Source organism: Eschscholzia californica, unplaced genomic scaffold, assembly GCF_041429995.1.
Source record: "Eschscholzia californica isolate CP2 unplaced genomic scaffold, dmEscCali1.0.p SCAF_4, whole genome shotgun sequence".
NCBI classification, from domain to species: Eukaryota; Viridiplantae; Streptophyta; class Magnoliopsida; order Ranunculales; family Papaveraceae; genus Eschscholzia; species Eschscholzia californica.
Window position 1 is genome coordinate 33,039,495 of NW_028238461.1, and position 18,133 is coordinate 33,057,627.

The following is an 18,133-nucleotide window of genomic DNA, read 5'->3' on the forward strand; positions in this document are numbered from 1 at the left end:
CCCTTGTGACAAGGATGGTTTGGACCAAGAAGAATCACGTGGTGAAGAAGATGCCACCGAAGAGATTAACGCTGACACTGATGGTCAATTTCTTGTCATTCGTCGAATCATGATTGCTCCTAAGATCCAAAGTAGTGATAGATGGTTGAGGCGTAATCTCTTTCGCACTACTTGCACTGCAGGAGGAAAATTATGTTCACTTATCGTTGATGGTGGGAGCACCGAGAACTTTGTTTCCCAAGAAATGGTCGACAAGTTAAAGCTAAAGACGAAGCCTTTGACTAAACCATATAACGTCAGATGGTTCAAAGAAGGAAATGAGGTTCTCGTCAAGGAACGTTGCTTAGTAAAATTCTCTATAAGGAAAAGATATAAGGATGAGGTTTGGTGTGACATAGTCCCATTGGAAGTTTGCCATATATTATTAGGTCGTCCTTGGCAGTATGATAGGAAGACACACCATGACGGAGAGAGAAACACGTATACCTTTAAGAAAGATGGTGTTGAAATCACGTTGTGTCCTCAACAGGACACCGAAATGCCAACAAACAATGTTGCTCTTCCTTTCCCCAAAGACCGATCGAAGCAAATCATGATCCTCAACTCAACCAAACTTGAGACAGAGGGGGGCAGCGTTGCTTGCCTTTTAGTAAGTAAAGAAGTCAAAGAACAGTCCCAAAATACAGGTCTTTATACACCCCTATCAATACCCAATAAAGCTTGGGATGACGTTAGTATAGACTTTGTTCTAGGTTTACCAAAGACTCATAGAAAGATGGATTCTGTTTTTGTGGTGGTCAATAGATTTTCTAAGATGGCTCATTTCATTGCATGTCATAAAACATCCGATGCATCTCATATAGCTCAATTGTTCTTTAGGGAAATAGTTAGGTTGCATGGCATTCCCAAAACATTCACGTCAGATAGAGACACCAAATTCATGAGTCATTTTTGGAGATCTTTGTGGAGTAAACTTAGGACAAATCTTCAATTTAGCAGTGCTTATCATCCCCAAACAGATTGGCAAACGGAAGTAGTTAATCGCAGCCTTGGCAATCTGCTAAGATGCTTGGCTGGTGAAAGGCCACATCAATGGGACTTAGCTCTACCGCAAGCTGAATTTGCCTATAACAACTCTCCTAATCGAACAACTGGCAAGACTCCTTTTGAAATTGTTTATGGTTTTCCCATTCCACATATCCTTGATCGTTCCCTAGTTCCATATCATGGTCAAGACAGTGCTGAAGCAGACGATATTATTGACCACATAAGGAGTGTGCAAGAAGAAGTGCTTGAGAAACTGCGAGTTTCCAATTCAAAATACAAGGAGGTAGCCGATAAAAATCGCAGGGAATCTTCTTTTTCAGTTGGAGATTTGGTTATGGTTTATTTTAAGCGGGAAAGATTTCCTATGGGGTCATATAACAAGCTGAGTAAGAAAAAGTTCGGGCCATATCGTATTCTCAAAAAGTTAGGTGACAATGCATATCTTTTGGACCTTCCAGAGGATGTGCCAACGTCTCCAATTTTTAATATTTCAGATATATCAATGTTTAATGGGGATCCGCCAGAGGCAACACATGTACCTGCAGTTTCTTCTGTCAAGGCTACTAAGAGTACAGATCTTATTGAAGACGTTATGGACGTGAAGACTACCAAGACTCGAGGAGGAATACTACGGAGGTATCTTGTTCGATGGAAAGATAGGCCAATAACCGAGTGCTCGTGGATTGATGAGAAGGAGTTGCGGCGACATCGTGAAGATTTGTTTCAAAGACTATCAGAAGCATTCTCGACGGAGCCGAGTTCTTCCCACATGGGAGGAACTGATGTAGCCTAGAGATAAGTCATGTAGTGTGTGAGTGTGTAGTGTGTGTGTGTCTAACAGTTAGTTATGTTAGTTGTAGTATTTAGAATGGTTAGGAATTATTTTTGTTTAACTTGGGACAACAGCTAGAGTTCTCTAGAACTTGGACAGCAAGAGGCTACTTGGACAGCAAGGAAGAAGTTTCTAGAGACTTGGCAGCAAGCTGCCTCTTTCTAGAGACTTGAGCAGCAAGTTTTCTACTCTATAAATACCACCTCAACCTTCACAAAAGGGGAGATCACAACTAAGAGTATTCAGCTATAGCTGCCTCCTAAATCCTACTTCTCAAGTCTTCTTCTTCCTCTCCATCATCTTCTTCTTCCCAGGTTCGTTCCTGTCCTTTCTAACCTTCTTTTCTCTCTTTTCTATCTCTCTCTCTCTCATCTGATTTCTTTCTCTCCTCTAGTTCTATTTTCTTCTTCTCTCTACTTTCTCTCTGAGCACCTTTCTTTTCTCTCAATTTCTCTTTCTATTCTCTGACTTTCACACCTTTCAACCTTGTTGTTTCCACATCTTAGTACTTGTTGGTTACCCAAGTATTGTTGTCTAGTGCTTGTCCTAAGTTGGTTATGTTTAGGAGTCGTTGTTTGGTAATGAGGTTGTGAGGGCTAAGACTTATTGGTTGTTACCTGAACTTAACTTTACTACTTTTGTTTGCTTATTTACTTTGGGATTAATATAATTTGCTAGTTGTTGAAGTTCTGGTTTACTCCCATTGTTATCTTTATATTTCTAAAACCTAGGACTGCATCATTATCTTTATATTTCTAAAACCTAGGACTGCATCAGTCTTCTTCGGTATTTTCTTGGCATCGAGGTTGCTCGATCTTCTCGAAGAATATCTTTATCTCAACGGAAGTACACCATCGATCTCCTTCAGGATACAGGTATGCTTGGGTGTAGGCCTGCATCTACGCCTATGGACCCAAACCTTAAACAAACTATAGAGTCTGGGGAATTATTACCTGATCCATCACGGTACCAGCGATTAGTGGGTCGCCTCATTTACTTGACAAATACACGACCTGATCTCACATATGCAGTGAGTGTTGTAAGTAAATTCATGCACGCACCACGTACCGCTCATATGGATGCCGCTTACCATATTCTTCGGTACCTAAAGACTTGTCCTGGTCTTGGCTTATTTTATGCCACAGGAGCACAGTCAGGCCTCTCTAGTTTTACTGATGCTGATTATGCAGGATCAAAAGGTGATAGGAGATCAACCTCTGGTATATGTGTGTTTCGTGGTAATCATCTTTTAGCTTGGAAAAGTAAGAAGCAAGCAGTTGTGTCAAGATCTTCTGCAGAATCTGAGTATCGTGCCATGGCTCAAAGCACATGTGAGATCATTTGGCTTCGTTCCCTTTTAACTAAATTAGGCTTTCCGGAAATGGAGTCTTCTACATTATTTTGTGATAATAAGTCTGCCATCATGTTATCTTCAGACTCAGTCCTTCATGAAAGAACAAAGCATATAGAAGTAGATATTCACTTCATTCGAGAGAAAGTTTACTCAGGTGTCATCAAACCAATTTTTGTTTCGTCCTCTAATCAAACTGCTGATATGTTTACTAAACCTGTTGGTCCATCATTACTGCAGTCATCACTTGTCAAGCTTGGGCTCGTCAACATCTTCGCCCCAGCTTGAGGGGGAGTGTTGGAATTAGGAGAATATATTTTATATTTCTATATATCTTATATATATATATAGCTATATATTATAATTCTGTAATTAGATTAGAAATATCTCTTATCTTATTTGCTTTAATTCTCTAACTATATTTATCTTGTAATTTAGTTATAAATGATTGTACATACAAGAGAAATAATATGAGCAATTATGAATTCAATTAAGAAAACATCGTTCTCATATGGCTTTCTAGATGAGGCAGATTATAGTTGCTTGTAGCTAGATTTGATTGGAATTACCTGCAACGAAATCTACTTTTTGAGATGTAATCCTTTCTTTGAGGGATGTGATGTTAGGTGACAGAATATTGAAATAAAACCATATATTTTTAGCCAAATAACAAAGTGAAAGGGTGTGTTCTATAGTTTTTAGATTGTTACATGAGCAACAATCAAGAATATTATGCCACTAAGTTGGCGCACAAAGAGGTTGTTATAGCAACATTTCCAAAGAAATAGGTTTGCAAGAGCAATTGTCTTGATATTCCAAATGAAATTCCATAAAGCTTCCAAATGATGGTTTGGAGCTTTGGTAATAGCTAGTTGACGGTACATCAAACCAACGGTAAAATTGCCAGATTTGGTGAGTAACGACCGCAATTTATCATGTTCCTCCGTCTGGATATCGATAGCTCTCATACAATATAATTGAAAATGTTAGGTTAAAAAATACTAGTAACAATTGATTCATTCCAGTGATTATTCATAGTAAGCCATGGTTAATTAAGTTAGAATTTTGTTGATTATTAAAAGGAGGAGTATGGTTTGGGATCCAGTATACATTCCAAATATGATCTTAGTCCCTGTGCGAACTTCCCACATAGTAAATTCTTTAATTTTTATCCATGTGAGTACGAATAGATTTCCTAATCCACGAGTCGGCTGGTTTATATGGTCTAGGGCCCGCGGTGGTCTGAGAGTATTTGGCTTTATGTAATTTTTCCCAAATGGTTTGGCTCAGTTTTGAGCCCCCACGCTTTTTGTGAAGGCAAATTTGGGTCCAGGGCTTGGTAATTATGCTTTAGATTTTTCCCACCAAAAGAAACTTTGAGGGGCCTCAATTTTTCCAATTTCTTTTTAAGAATCGTCAAAGCATTACATCTGGTATAGGAGAATGGCCACAATGATTGCTGCGACAACAATAGTGTGACCAGCTTGTGACAGGAAGTTATTCCGCCAACGAGAAAGTTTAGTATGGAATTGATAAATAATAGTATTAAAAATTGAGGTTTTATGAGCACCAATGAAACTTTGGGCTCCTAATTACTTTTCAGAAAGAGACGCATTTTTAACTTTTAGGTTTATGATCATCCTTTTGAACTTAGGGTGAGGGTTCATAGAAAATATCTGATTTCAGTTAATCATTTGCCCAGAGGCCATGCGAAAGAGATTGAGGATTTGCAGCAAGTTGTGAATGTTATCAAATGAAATTCTACCAAAAATGTGCCAACCATTGATGAGACTGCCCTTAAGGAAGTGAAAATTTAAGATTTGGTCATATTAACCCATGATTAGATAAGCCCACTTTGGTCATTTTGTCCAACAGAAAGGGTCATTCAATACAATCGAGATCTTTGGACATGTCGAGTTTGAAGCTAAAGTAGCTTTTAACTCGTTTGATTTTCCTATAAGAATGAAAAAGCTCCTGCCTATAATGATGTTATCTGTGATTTGTCTACCAGGAACACAAGTTGTGTAATACGTCCAGATAATCTCACAGAGGATTGGTTTAGTCTGTCAGCAAGAATTCTGGTAATGATTTTGTAAGTGGTAATGAGGAGACTAATAGGTTTGTAATCCATTGGGGTTTGTGGGGGTATTAGTCTTGGCTAGTACATAGATATGAGTATGATTAGCATTCTGAGGCAGAACCGTGGTGTGAAAGAAAGATTGAACTATTTCAATGGCGTCACCATTTATGGTATCCCAATTCGATTGATAAAAGAAGTTGGGGAAGTCGTCAGGACCTGGGGCTGTCTCTGCTTTGAGATAATTTGCCGTAAGATTTACTTTTTCTCTAGAAGGACTGGTAATGAGAGTGTTATTTTCTTCATCGGATTTGACCTGTTGAACAAATTTAGGATTTCATTTGGCGTATTTCTGCTAATTACGGTGACTGGAAATATTTCGTGTTTCTGTTACCTTAAGAAATGAAGAAATTTTTAGATTTTTCCTACTACATATAAAACACTTCAAGTTGATATTGGGTGCGAGGTTCTGGTCTTTGTTATGAAGATTTTGAGAAGCTTCGAAATTTTCAAAATTTTACGCATCAATGTTGGCAAGTACAGTTTTGTTCCTGTTAGACAGATTTTTTCCTAGTATGCTGAGCTTAAATTGGACAGCGTTGCTGTTGTTGGACTCTGGAACGGTGTTGGGTAGTAATAAGTAGAAAATGGATATGGTTAGAGCTGACTCCATCCAGGTGGGTGATGCGAGAGTAAGGAAAGTGGGATATCAATTCGTTGTTAAATAAAGCTCTATTAAGTCTTTCCTAAATTAGGTTTCCCCAAACTATTTATTCGACCAAGTATATGGAGAACCCGTATAACCCAAGTTTACCAGATTCCTATTATTTGTGTGCTGAAATTTTGGAGAATGGAGAAAATAGAGCATCTTTACCTCCAAGTTTCGCATTATGGTGGAAGATACATTTGAAGTATCCAATGATGGTCCAGGGAGTGGATATTGCGTTGCTAAAGATCTCTAGTTGTTTCCATGGATGAGTTGTTGTTTCGAATGAGGACTCCATAGAAACATGTGAGCATGATGGTTTGATTGCATGTACTAAGTAAACATTTTTAATGAATGGTGTTGTTATCAGAGTAAATGATATCTAATTTAATATTCCGGTTGTAGTATAATGCTAGCCTACCAACCTTGTCTATAGGTTCGACCATATGGAGGTTAAAATCTTTATTAGGTGTCGTTTGGCAACCAAAAATAGAAGTACTTTTGCTTGTAGTAAAAGTTCTTTTGCTTCAAAAAAAGTAAAAAAGTTTTAAAAACATATTTGGCAAAAATGTTACTTGTAAGTAAAAAAAAGTCAAAAAGTTAGTTTGGTAACTCAATTTACTTTTGATTATTTTGTTTTTCTTTCTCATAGAGATACTTGAGTTTAATTGAATTTATTTATGATTTCCCCGATTACTCTCGTACACGAAGTAGGGGTGATATTGGTGGTAGGGGTGGTGTCATGAAGGTATGGTTATGGAGTGTGGTGGTGGTTGAGGTTTGATGGTGGTGGTAGAGGCGATAGAGGTATGATGGTGACAGCGGTGGTGGTTGTGGTGGAGGTATGGGTGGTTGGAGGTATGATGGTGGCGATGGTGGTGAAAGTATGGTGGTGGTGGAAGTACGGTGGTGGGTGATTGTGGAAATATCACATTTGGAGAGCCTAACTTAGACTAATTAGTCCTTTTTGAGTGTTATCAATAATATTTTATGTGTTTTTCATGTTAGGTACCTACTTTGCAGTTAAGTGTGTGATTCAGAATAAAGGGAACGAATTGTCACTATCATTTCATGTGCCGAAAACGAGAGAAAAAGACTTCAAATAAATCAAATTACAAGTGGTGGCAATGGCGAGTCCAACGGTGAAGACGGAAGTCAATTCCGAGTTCGGACGAGGAAGTTGTGAAAGATAGAAGCCAAGGTCTTTTCTTGAAGGCACCTCTTTTGGTTCTAATTGTAGAGGCTAAATTAAGGCACTCCCTTGGTCTTCAATTCAAAGCCTAACATCTAAGCCCAAGTTCAAGAATACCCAAAAAAGAAGGAAGGTGTAGAGATTTTATGAGCACCCACTTTTGGGCCCAAGTCAAAGTAGTCTAAAGACTTAGTCAAGTTGACTAAGTCTAGGGTTTGAACCAAGTTAGGTTACTATTCATCTTCTTCTTGATTCATCATCTTCTAGCTTGGACAAGAAAGAGGAGAGAGAAAAGGAGGCTAGAACTTTAGGGTTTTAGTGTTCTTGGTAGTTGAGGGTTTGAAGGAGGAGGGAAAGAGAGAAGGAGTGGGCGGCCTTAGCTAGGCCGGCCAAGCAAGGCTGGCACAACAAGAGCTCGGGTCTCCACGGTTTAGAGCTGCTCTCGGGATGGCCATGGGAGCACGGGAGCAGCTGCTGTTCTTCAAGGTAGTAGCTACACCGGCCATGCAGCAGCAGCCTCCAGCGTGCTGGGACGGCCGGAACAACAAGGTTGCTGTTTTGCAGTAGCTCGAGTTCACAAGAACTGCTGCTCGGGGTGCATCTTCATACTCGGGATCTCCAAAACGCGGAGCTGCTGCTCGGTTAACTCGGGACAGCAACACGGGACGCAAGGGACGGCTCAAGAAGGCTCGGATTTGCTTGATTTTGGCCGGAAACTCCACTTTTCTTGGCCGGAATTTCACCATCTTTGACCGGAAATTTCAAAGGTTTCCGGCAACTTTCTTGGCCGGAAACCTTAAGGCTTTTGCTCCCCATGTCTTGATCTTGCTTCCCATGTATTTTGATTTGATTTTGGACAAAAAATTTCTAGAGAGAGAAAGCTAGGGTTAGCTTTAATGGAGGTTGTGTTCTAAATGGAGAAGATGATGATGGTCGTTATGGGGAACCCAGAAATTGCTACGGGGAGATCGGCTGCAACTAAAAACTCATATTTTCCGACGACCTTAGCCTCGAACCACATCGAAAAAGGGGGGATTCTCTCACCATTTCCTTTCCATTTCTTATTCAATCACCATGTTTGGCTAACTTTAGTTTGTCGATTATATGAGATGAAATGTGATGAATTCGTGACTATGTTTAATATGATTTGATGTTTTGATTATAAATTGATGTTCATTTATTTCGATTATCGTTTTGATCGTATTTTCATGTGTCTTGTCAAGCACTTCGCATAGTTAATAGACGAAACGAAGTATTCGATATCGATCGTAGTCTAAGTCATAATTTCATGTGTCTTGTCATGCACTTTACATAGTTAGGCGACTAGACGACACTTTCGATGACTCGGGATTAACCGATTTAGAAGTTTGTTTGACTAAGTATGATCTCCGGATGTACATAGTACTTAGAGACATCTACTTTAGGAGTCGAATATCGATTGTACCTCGACACATCAAATCGGACTACACATAGTCGTAGGTTTATCATTATGGATTCCCGGACTTCGACACCTCTCTCACTTATTTGTTGCCCGAATCGAGTCTTACCGTCTCCCGACTCTTGTTCCTTCGACTCTCCTCTCGAATCTCTCCCGCCCGTTTACTTTTATTGTTTAGTTTAGTTTGCTTGCTTTATTCTTTTTGTTACTTTTTCAATCAAAACCCCTTATTTATCTTTCTTCCTTTCCTTTTTAGTTTAAGTTAGCATTTAATATCTAAACCGAGGGATAAGACCCTTCGATATCCAAACTACCTTCTTATCCTTGGATCGATCCTGGCTCTGCCGGATTACTACTTGATACCTCCGCTTGGGTGTGCAACCTTTTCGGGTGCATCAAAATACGGTGGTGGTTGGGATACGGTGGTGGTGGTGGTGGTGGTGGATAAGGTATGATGGTGGCAGCGGTGGTGGTTGTGGTGGAGGTATGGGTGGTGGTGGAGGTATGATGGTGGCGATGGTGATGGAAGTATGCTGATGGTGGAGTGACGGTGGTGGTGATGGTGGAAATACGGTGGTGGTTGTGGATATGGTATGTGAGTAATAGTGTCGGAATTATGGTGATGGTTGTAAAGGTGGTGGATAAGATATGTAAGTGGTAATGATGGAGGTATGATGGTGGTAGTGGTGGCGGTGGTGGTGGTGGTGGTGAAGGTACCGTGTTGGTGGTGAAAGTATGGTGGTGGTGGTGGTGGCGGTGAAGGTACCGTGGTGGTGGTGAAGGTACCGTGGTGGTGGTGGTGGAGGAGGAGATACGAGGTGGTTGTTGTCGAGGTGTGGTGGTGTATGGTGGTGGTACGAACTACGAAGGTGGTGGATAAGATATCTACGTGGTAATGATGGAGGTATGATGGTGGTGGTGGTGGTGGTGGTGAAGGTACCGTGTTGGTGGTGAAAGTATGGTGGTGGTGGTGAAGGTACGTTGGTGGTGGTGGTGAAGGTACGTTGGTGGTGGTGAAGGGACCATGGTGGTGGTGATGGTGGAGATACGAGGTGGTTCTTGTCGAGGTGTGGTGGTGTATGGTGGTGGTACGAAGGTGGTGGTTAAGGTGTGGCGGTGGTAGTGGAGCGAAGATACACAAAAAAAAATCCGCTAAGTAAAATTCATACATGTCTCAGAAAAAATTACTTTACTTTGAAGTCAAAAGCTAAAAATTTTAACTTTAAAATAAAGTCAAATTTTAACTTAAATGAAGTTGGTATTTTTTACGTACCAAACTAACTTTTTGACTTTCTACTTAAATAAGCAAAAAAATAACTTATTTTATTGTTGCCAAACGACACCTTAATCTTTCAGTTTTTGGATATTACTTTCATGCTCTTAGATTAAAAAAGGAAGATGATATCAAGGTTGTGTTGTTTAATAACGATGATCAGATCTCTACTATTAATGAAATCGCCACGACCTCTTGCATTCCAAGATAGGATTGTCACGTTATCATAATAACATATAGGCCCATCCATTAGTTGAGAGAGTTATGCAGGGAGGAATGGCCCGAAAAGTCTCAAAGAGGTAAGGAATTAAGAATATCTAGGTTCTCATCACTCATTGCAATTAGTTTTGAATGAGAAAATTACTAACTTAATATGGTATCACAGTTAGGTTCACCAACATGTTCAGCAACCACACATGCTTTACATCGCCTGGCGAACGAAAAGACGCATATGTTAGGCTCAAAGCACATTGTTGAGCCAAATATTGGTCAAATTTTACCAAGACGAAAAGTCAAGAGATTGACTAAAACACACGTGAGACAACCTTCTCACTAGGGACTTGGATCTAATGCAGCCCTGCCACACGAGCCTTGACACGGGAGGTCGATGGAAGTCTCGTAGGCATTTGGGTCATGTCCTGACTTAGAAAAAAGCTAAGAGAAGAAACTAGGTCAGCCTAGTAAAAGCTTTACTCTGAGTCCTTAAACAGTAAGGAACGTTTGCAGAAATTAGCCTGACACCCCCGCATCGCCTTGAGGCACGAGAAGGTGGATCAAAAGTGAGATTTACCCAACCTGAGATTTGATCTGTTCAGAGGCTCAAAGCTGAGATCAACCAAGAAAGGCTCCACCATTCTGAGCTCTAAAATAACCTAAATAGAGCAAACCAAAGTGGAAGGCCAGAAAAAACCAACAACCCACTTTTTGATACACGTATCGTTTTATGTCAGAAGATGCACAACCATCAGATATTATCTTCCTCACGACCATCAACATGTGGCTCTCATCAAGACCGGTGCATTACCACTGCATCATCTCAATCGAGCATCACGCTCGATCAACCAAATCTATACAAGCATATCAGGTTTGCCCTAAAATGAGCTCGAAGGTCCAATTTATTACTCATGCTTTGAATTCATTTTAAAACCTCAAAAAACACCCTAAGGACGACCGACTCCAACAATCTCATAAAATTCGTGAAAACACGAATTCAATAACCTTTCGAGTACAAAATTGTTCAGTCACCTAAATTTCACCCTATCTTCTCACGAAAACTTAGCCTCTGAAATCGCGAGACCGAAGACATGTTAATGATGCAATCCATTGTCCTGAAACTACATGAAGAGATGGATCGATTGCAAACACAGAGAGAGAAGGAAGAGATGGGAGAACCCTTTCATTCCCTCACAACAAATCCGTTCGCAACTCCAGCTGGCACCTTTACCCCATTCATCAGAGGCGATAAACATTTAGAAACCATATAGAAGCATTGGCAGAAGGGGAGGGAAGAAACCGAGAGGAAAAAAAAGAAGGCCAAGATGAAATAAGTAGAGAAGCTGCAAAAGAGCATGGAGAAGCTACCGTCATGGCGGAACGAGAAAGAACAGACGTCCCTTCGATCCTAGTGATGGAGATTTAGAGTCAGCTGCTCTCTAGGCCGTTAAATTTCTCTCAAAAATTTGAAGAGAGCAATCACCTCTAGATCTAAGCCGAATTGCTCCCAAGAGATGAGGGCGACTGATTAGTAGATGAAGAATATGCCTTATCCTACCTGGTGCCTGACTCGGGTGGGACGCGAGTTGTTGGACCCGCGAGGATCCAACGCTCCTTGGAGCGTCCCACAAAAATCCCAAAGGATGTAGCCTGCGTCAGTTAGATCTCAGACATTCACAGGAGTTGAACGCGAGCTATCCAGATCAGAACGTGCCTACTTCACCCAAATGGCCCCCCAAATGTACTTTGCCATTTGGTCCCTAGCTCAACTAAACTTTCGCAGAAACTTCAGACTTGAATATCTCATTCACCCGGAATCGTTATCGAGTGATCTTTGGCAGTAAATTTGAGGCGAACGCAATGGCAAACTCTATTTCTGAGTTTGACTAGCTAGATAGAGCTAAAATTGGCTTCGTTTCCAACAAGTACAATCCTAGAAACAACAAAATCTTAGTCAGTAATTCTTTATCCTCTTCATTTCGGCCCCAATCCACCCAAGAGTTACTTTTTCTTTCATTTTTCAAGATGACAAAAGTTGTTATTCAGCAGCATATAAGCTGCAAATGCAACGTATAGAGAGAGAGAGAAGCTAGAAAGAAAAAGAAATGACGTGGCTATGTTGTTTTTTGTATCAACAAGAAATAAAATGGTTGTTGCTGGGACATGATCAGGTTCATGTTTAACATACACATTTCAGGAGCATGAGGATCCCATTCCCACACTTCTTTATGTGCTACCTATTTGGTGGCAGCTTGGTTTTCATATATCTGAGGTCTTTATTTAAATGGAATGGCGCCATCTGGACTTTCTACCAAAGGGCCTACATGCCTCGATGCTGAGATCAACGGCTGCAGCAAGCGCCATGAATATGGCAGCATCCTCAACACACGTAACGTGTCTCATCGCCAATTGCACCAATGGCTTACTACTTTTTCCTTCCCCTTTCACCTTGCAATTCATTACAAAACCACCTATCACGGCCCCAACCGACGCAAAGTCCCCACTACTCTGTGGGCTAGGAACAGGAGTTGCTGCTGGAGTCTGTCTGTCTGTGTCTATGAAGAATTCCCCACCTTTATCAGCACTTATCAATATCTCTGACACTAGGATTCCACCACCACCACCACTATCTTGACCTCCCTCTGATAAAAGGTGAAATCTGCAGCATATTGAGTCTCTAACCCCACGTTCACGCCATGCCTCTAGCTTACCCCATGGTTGCCAGCTCTCGGCCCCGCAGGCATCAGGTCGGACGATTAACCAAGCACCAGGATTGGACCGTGCAACACGATCACAACCTGTTGATGCCACAAACGGGGTGGCCATGAAGGCTGCAGCAACTGCCGAGCCTGATAGGTCATGGATCATTACCTTCCAACCCTTCCTCTCTCGCCTTTCAGTTTCATGATTATCACTCCCTCTACTGCTGTTTGACCAGTAATTGTTTATTGGGTCAAGCTGAGGTGCCCTGTTGTTTTGCAAAAGCAAACAGTGAATCAAAAAACAACAGGGAAAAAAAGACACTCGCACTTTAAATCCACCTTCCTGTAAAGTGAGTTTCTTTTTTCAAGTCATCCAGAGGATAAAGCAAAAGTTTGTCTCTCGAATCTTGAGTAAAGGTTATATAGACTGTGCTACTGAAAACGAAAAAGTAATTAGCTACTGCTTTCCTGCAACCAAGGAATGAGATGATGGGTCTTACCGCCTGTCACGACTGAACTTGCAACTGAAAATTGGCTGTTTGATACTTCCCTGGAGTTGAACTATTTGAGGACTTAAAGTAGTCTCGTCTTCGAACTGGAAAACATACCTTGGATCAGGATCCAACTTCACTATTAGATGAAGTTCCTCTCCAATTTTGCCACCATCTTGTTTCCCAATGCCAACCCACCCATTCTGAAGCAACACTGATTTCCCTTCTCCCCACTCGGGACCAACCTGCAATCTGAATGTCCCAATCTGTTGCTTCTTACTGCTAATGCCACAATGGAACCCTTGCCTACCTTTAAAAACAACAACTTCCAAGTGAGCTTTAGAAGAATTGAAACACCACCCAGGAGCCAACAACGTTTTCACATCCGATTCTTCAAGATAAAAGCATGTAGCAATGTTGTTTAAATCTGGAGCATATTCTGGTGAGGAAATAAAGGGGATCGATGATGTTTGAACAGGGAAGCCTCGCAGACGGATCTCACAATACCATGAGGGTGAGGATGTCTGAATGTCAGAATGCACGTAATTTGAAGCCACAGCAGGGAATCTTAAACCCAGTGATCCAATTGACAACCTAACGAAGGCTTGGGGATCCATAGATGTCACAAGAGTTTTGCCATTACATCACAAAGTGTCCCGAACCCTGTTATAAAGGTAGACATAGATTCAAGGCGCAGAAAGTTAGAGTAGTAATCTTACAGAATAGTGTTAACCAGATAAACATACTTTTCCATACTCGTTTCAGGAACTACGCAAGCTTATAAAGTCCACGGCTGTCACTTTCAAAAGAGTAGTTTATTGTTATCATCTCAACTGAAACAAAGAAAAATAATGTACCAACTAGAAATTTTACTGATATGGTAGTAAAAAAATAATTTTGTTCTGCTGCTATTTTCATGCAGAAGATAAACGAAGCTTTAATTAGTTTGGGGTGGGGGAGAGGGGAGTGTCTGTATAAAAGTAGTACGGTAGTTTTACATTCACTTTCTAAGAAGCCTTTCCACATGCCCATCTTCTTGTTCTTATCAATCAAAAGAGTGTTTTGGAGATTGTTGTTTAAAACTGCGTGAGAGAAAACAATATAAAAAATCTGTTTTCTTGAAAGAATATAACAAATTTGTTAGCTGAATTGAAACATCAATTTTGTGTGATTTGCTCAAACCCCCTTCCCAAATAGGATGAGAGACTCCAGTATTCCTTATTAATCCACGTCCTGTAGTTAATATGCATTAGAGTATCGGTTTCCATGTGACAGTTCGGTTAGGAAGGGCAGTTATTAGGTCAAGTAAGAAACAGATTCCATCTTAGAATTGAATAACCGTCCTAAGATGCACCAACTTTTGAACCCGGAAAATTTTCACTTCCAATAGAATGAAGTCATGAACTATTCCAGAACAAGTTGAGTGAAGAAGAAAGAATACTTTGATAACAAATAAACAGGATACAAAAGAAAATACTTTTTACCCGGCAAAAAAAAATTACCTAATACAAAAGAAAAGGAAATGTTTGGGTTTTAGAAGTTCAAGTTTGGTATTTGCTTTTAACCAGTGATAAAGTGAGTGAGGCTATAAGATGGGCAGAGACCTTTTTGTAAGAGAAGAATATAATCCCTTTAAGACAAGGCAAAGAAGATACCTAACCTCCTTAACCATATCGAACATTAGAACCTAATGATAGTTCTCCAAATATCTAACCCATGAAACCCAACATAAAATTGGAAAACTAGAACAATTATCCAAATGTTATCTTTAGCAGTATCAAGACCATTAGTGTTCAATGCCCCGGCTAATCCTCGGCCCAGAAAGGCGCACTCATCCCATTGTCTGGTTTGCTGCCATCATCTGCACAATCTTGGCAATTGCAGTGATAATCACTGGCCTCGTTGTGTTCACCGGTTACATGATAATCCGGCCAAGAGTCCCTTATATCAGTGTCACCTATGCTCATCTAGACAACCTAAACTACGACCAGACTGGGCAACTGAACCTCCAGATTTCTCTCAACATCAAGGCTGAGAACGACAATGCAAGGGCACATGCGACCTTCTCGGACGTCAACTTCAACCTCAATTTCCACGGATTGAAGATAGCCCACTTGAGAGCAGATCCTTTCGAGGTAGCGAAGAACGACTCTATCGTTATCCCTTATGTTGTTCCATCAATGTCAATTCCACTAGATCAAGATGCCATGGAGGACGTTGACGCATCATTGAAGCAGAATAAAATAAGTTTCAATCTGAAAGGTGAAGCTAGGGCAAGATGGAGGATAGGGGTTCTAGGATCAGTCAAGTTCTGGAGTTACTTGTCATGCCAATTACATTTCTTCCCCTACAATGGTAGCAGCATAAACAGTGATTGCACCTCAAGGTCTAAATGATATATTCATCTAAAATTTGTTACCCTATACCAAATTTCTCTTCATTCTTGTATACTCTTCTTCTTCATATTATTTTTTTGCTTAGATTGTTGTATCTCTATAATGACTTAAATGAGATCAATCCAATTAGAACCCCAAATAGATGAATGAAATTTTGGAATTTGAAATGAACCCATTAATAGTTTCAAAAGAAATAATCATCCTCTATATAATCAATCAATTGGCATAAACAATGGGGAAGAAGAAGATCAAAGCAAGTCCATAAAAAGAAAGAAAAAATGATAGTAAAAATACAAAAGAGTAAAGAAGTGGGTGGCACACCTTTATATGTATCTACTTTTGTTTATCTTGTAATTGTCACCAACAAGCTTTCAAGTTCAAAATCTGCTTTCTCAACTCTTTTGAAATTTCCCTCCCCAACGCCCCTACCCTTCTTCTGAAACAAGAAAACAAAGACTATAGAGAGAGAGAGATAGGTAAACTCAGAAAAGATCTCGACAAAGGAACTTCCTTTTTTAACGAATTTCAGTAACCAATTAATAAATCCTAATTACTGACAAAATTGGTTGACAATTTATACAAAAAATACCTAAAATGCACGAAATTATTCTCTGTCTCTTGAACCGATCGGACTAGTAATAAGTAAAACAAATTGGGAATGAACCTCAAAAAAATAAAAGAAAAAAGTCACTGTGAGATCAGGAGAGGAACTTTGGGGGTTGAGAGAAGAAGAAAGTTGGGAATGAAAGAGAGAGAGAGATGTATGGGAAGGTGGGAAGAATAAATAAAAAAAATGGTAGAATGCGATAAGAAGAAGTAGCTGACGGGAGAGAGTGTTTAGAGAGAGAGAGAGAGAGAGAGAGAGAATTATAGAAAACAGAGAAGAAAGAGAGAGAAACCTGAATACAGCTGTAATCGAGTTTCACGGGAATCGCTATCAGAAATCCACCGAAATGCAATAATAATAATACTCCAATATTTTAGATTTATTAATCAATCCATCCCATCTGTTCTCTATCTACTAGTATTTTGTTATTAGTTTATCAAACAAAACTAACCCCACAACACCCCACCCAATTTCCCTTTTTTTTTTGTTGCAAGACTCAATTTCCCTGAGAAAGAGACTTTTTCCTCTTGAATGAACCAAAAGGAAATCAATTCCCTTATCTTCACCAAATTCAAAGTCCATCTCCCCATCTGGCCTCGGGGTCTGGTCTACATTTTGTTTCTATGTAGTTGGGAGATAAATGCTACTTGTCTCTCGTATGTTTCTCACTCTTGTTGGTGTTCTTTTGATAGTCTTTTAGAGCATAATGTGAAGTTTTTGGAATGAGATTATTTGGAGGTTACTATGCAAATTGTTTATCAGGAAATGCAAGCTTCTTTGTGAAATTACTCGGAGATTTCACATCAAGAGCGTTAAAATGTATTGATAATAGCGAAGAACTATCCAAGAATGCAAACATGAGTAGCCAACAACTCTTTGTCGGAGTAGTAAGAGGTTATGACAACATATTTGGATACGGTTGACAAATTCTTGTTCGAGGCACGCTCACAAATTCAAAAAAATAAAACAAAGTCAAACATGAGTCATCGGTTTGGATACGGTTATGACAACAAAATCCTGAAACCCTTGAACTCTATAGTTTATGATGACTTATCTTCAACATAGACGACCTCTGCATTTGTTATCAAAAACGATGCTTTATGGTCTTCATCTTCTTACAATGATGCTTCAGTTTCTCACCTTTCGGCCCTCTGGGGATGATTGTGCTCAATGGGCTAATGGCATGATCATGACACTTGCTTCAAAAATTAAGAAAGGTTATTAATGGTTCACTATATACACCAACGGATCGGAATGCAAATGTTTTATGGACTTGTCGCGACATTATGGTTTGCAACTAGATTCTGAACTATGTCTCATGATGTCGAAAAATGATTTCAGTTATCATTCAGGATATGAAGACTCAACAAACCAAACAAAAAATTTCACTTTGTAATTTTATGGACTAAACGTGCAAAAACCTAAGAAAGCTCTCTGATGCTCAATCACTAGAGTGTTTTGTAGTTTAAAGAATTAAATTCAAAGTCTGAGTTTAGAAGTTAAACTTTGCATGATTGATTAGGGCGACGTTGTTCTCTTCATATATGGATTGTGATGATCGACTAAGAATACGCGGTGGTGAATCACCGGCTTAGATTAGACCATGCTTTGACGACCGTAAAAATGATAAGTTTTCTTGTTTGTGTATCCTTCATATTTGATAGATCTTCTTGCCGATTTCATAGAGCGCATAAAGAAAGTTGACTTTCAGGCGAGTTTTAGTCGTTCACGTTACTAAGATCTTGTTAATTTCTCGGCCCTAGACTTTAGTTTAGGTCAAGGCTTTGCCTTGAAGCATGACGGGCTTC

The 18,133-nt window shown here is 39.9% G+C and overlaps 2 protein-coding genes across 11 annotated transcripts; one reads left to right on the plus strand and one right to left on the minus strand.

The window, feature by feature from the left end:
* Positions 1–12,082: 12,082 nt before the first annotated feature.
* ASG1 (nuclear factor 1 A-type protein (DUF1005)) lies at positions 12,083–17,073 on the minus strand. Of its 10 annotated transcripts, none has more exons than XM_086634301.1 (5): positions 16,308–16,921; positions 16,040–16,154; positions 14,069–14,115; positions 13,332–13,985; positions 12,083–13,097 (listed from the first exon to the last, which is right to left on the minus strand). In XM_086634301.1, the coding sequence occupies exons 4-5, from the start codon at positions 13,937–13,939 to the stop codon at positions 12,410–12,412; spliced, it is 1,296 nt and encodes a 431-aa protein (XP_086490427.1). In that variant the 5' UTR covers positions 13,940–13,985; positions 14,069–14,115; positions 16,040–16,154; positions 16,308–16,921; the 3' UTR covers positions 12,083–12,409. The 10 variants fall into 10 exon arrangements, with proteins under 10 accessions (XP_086490427.1, XP_086490430.1, XP_086490431.1 ...); XM_086634304.1 differs by having other exon boundaries at positions 16,618–16,894; XM_086634305.1 differs by having other exon boundaries at positions 16,040–16,151; positions 16,618–16,678.
* Positions 15,119–15,718, plus strand: LOC147544194 (uncharacterized). The gene has a single exon (XM_086634306.1). The coding sequence runs from the start codon at positions 15,119–15,121 to the stop codon at positions 15,716–15,718; it is 600 nt and encodes a 199-aa protein (XP_086490432.1).
* Positions 17,074–18,133: the final 1,060 nt, after the last annotated feature.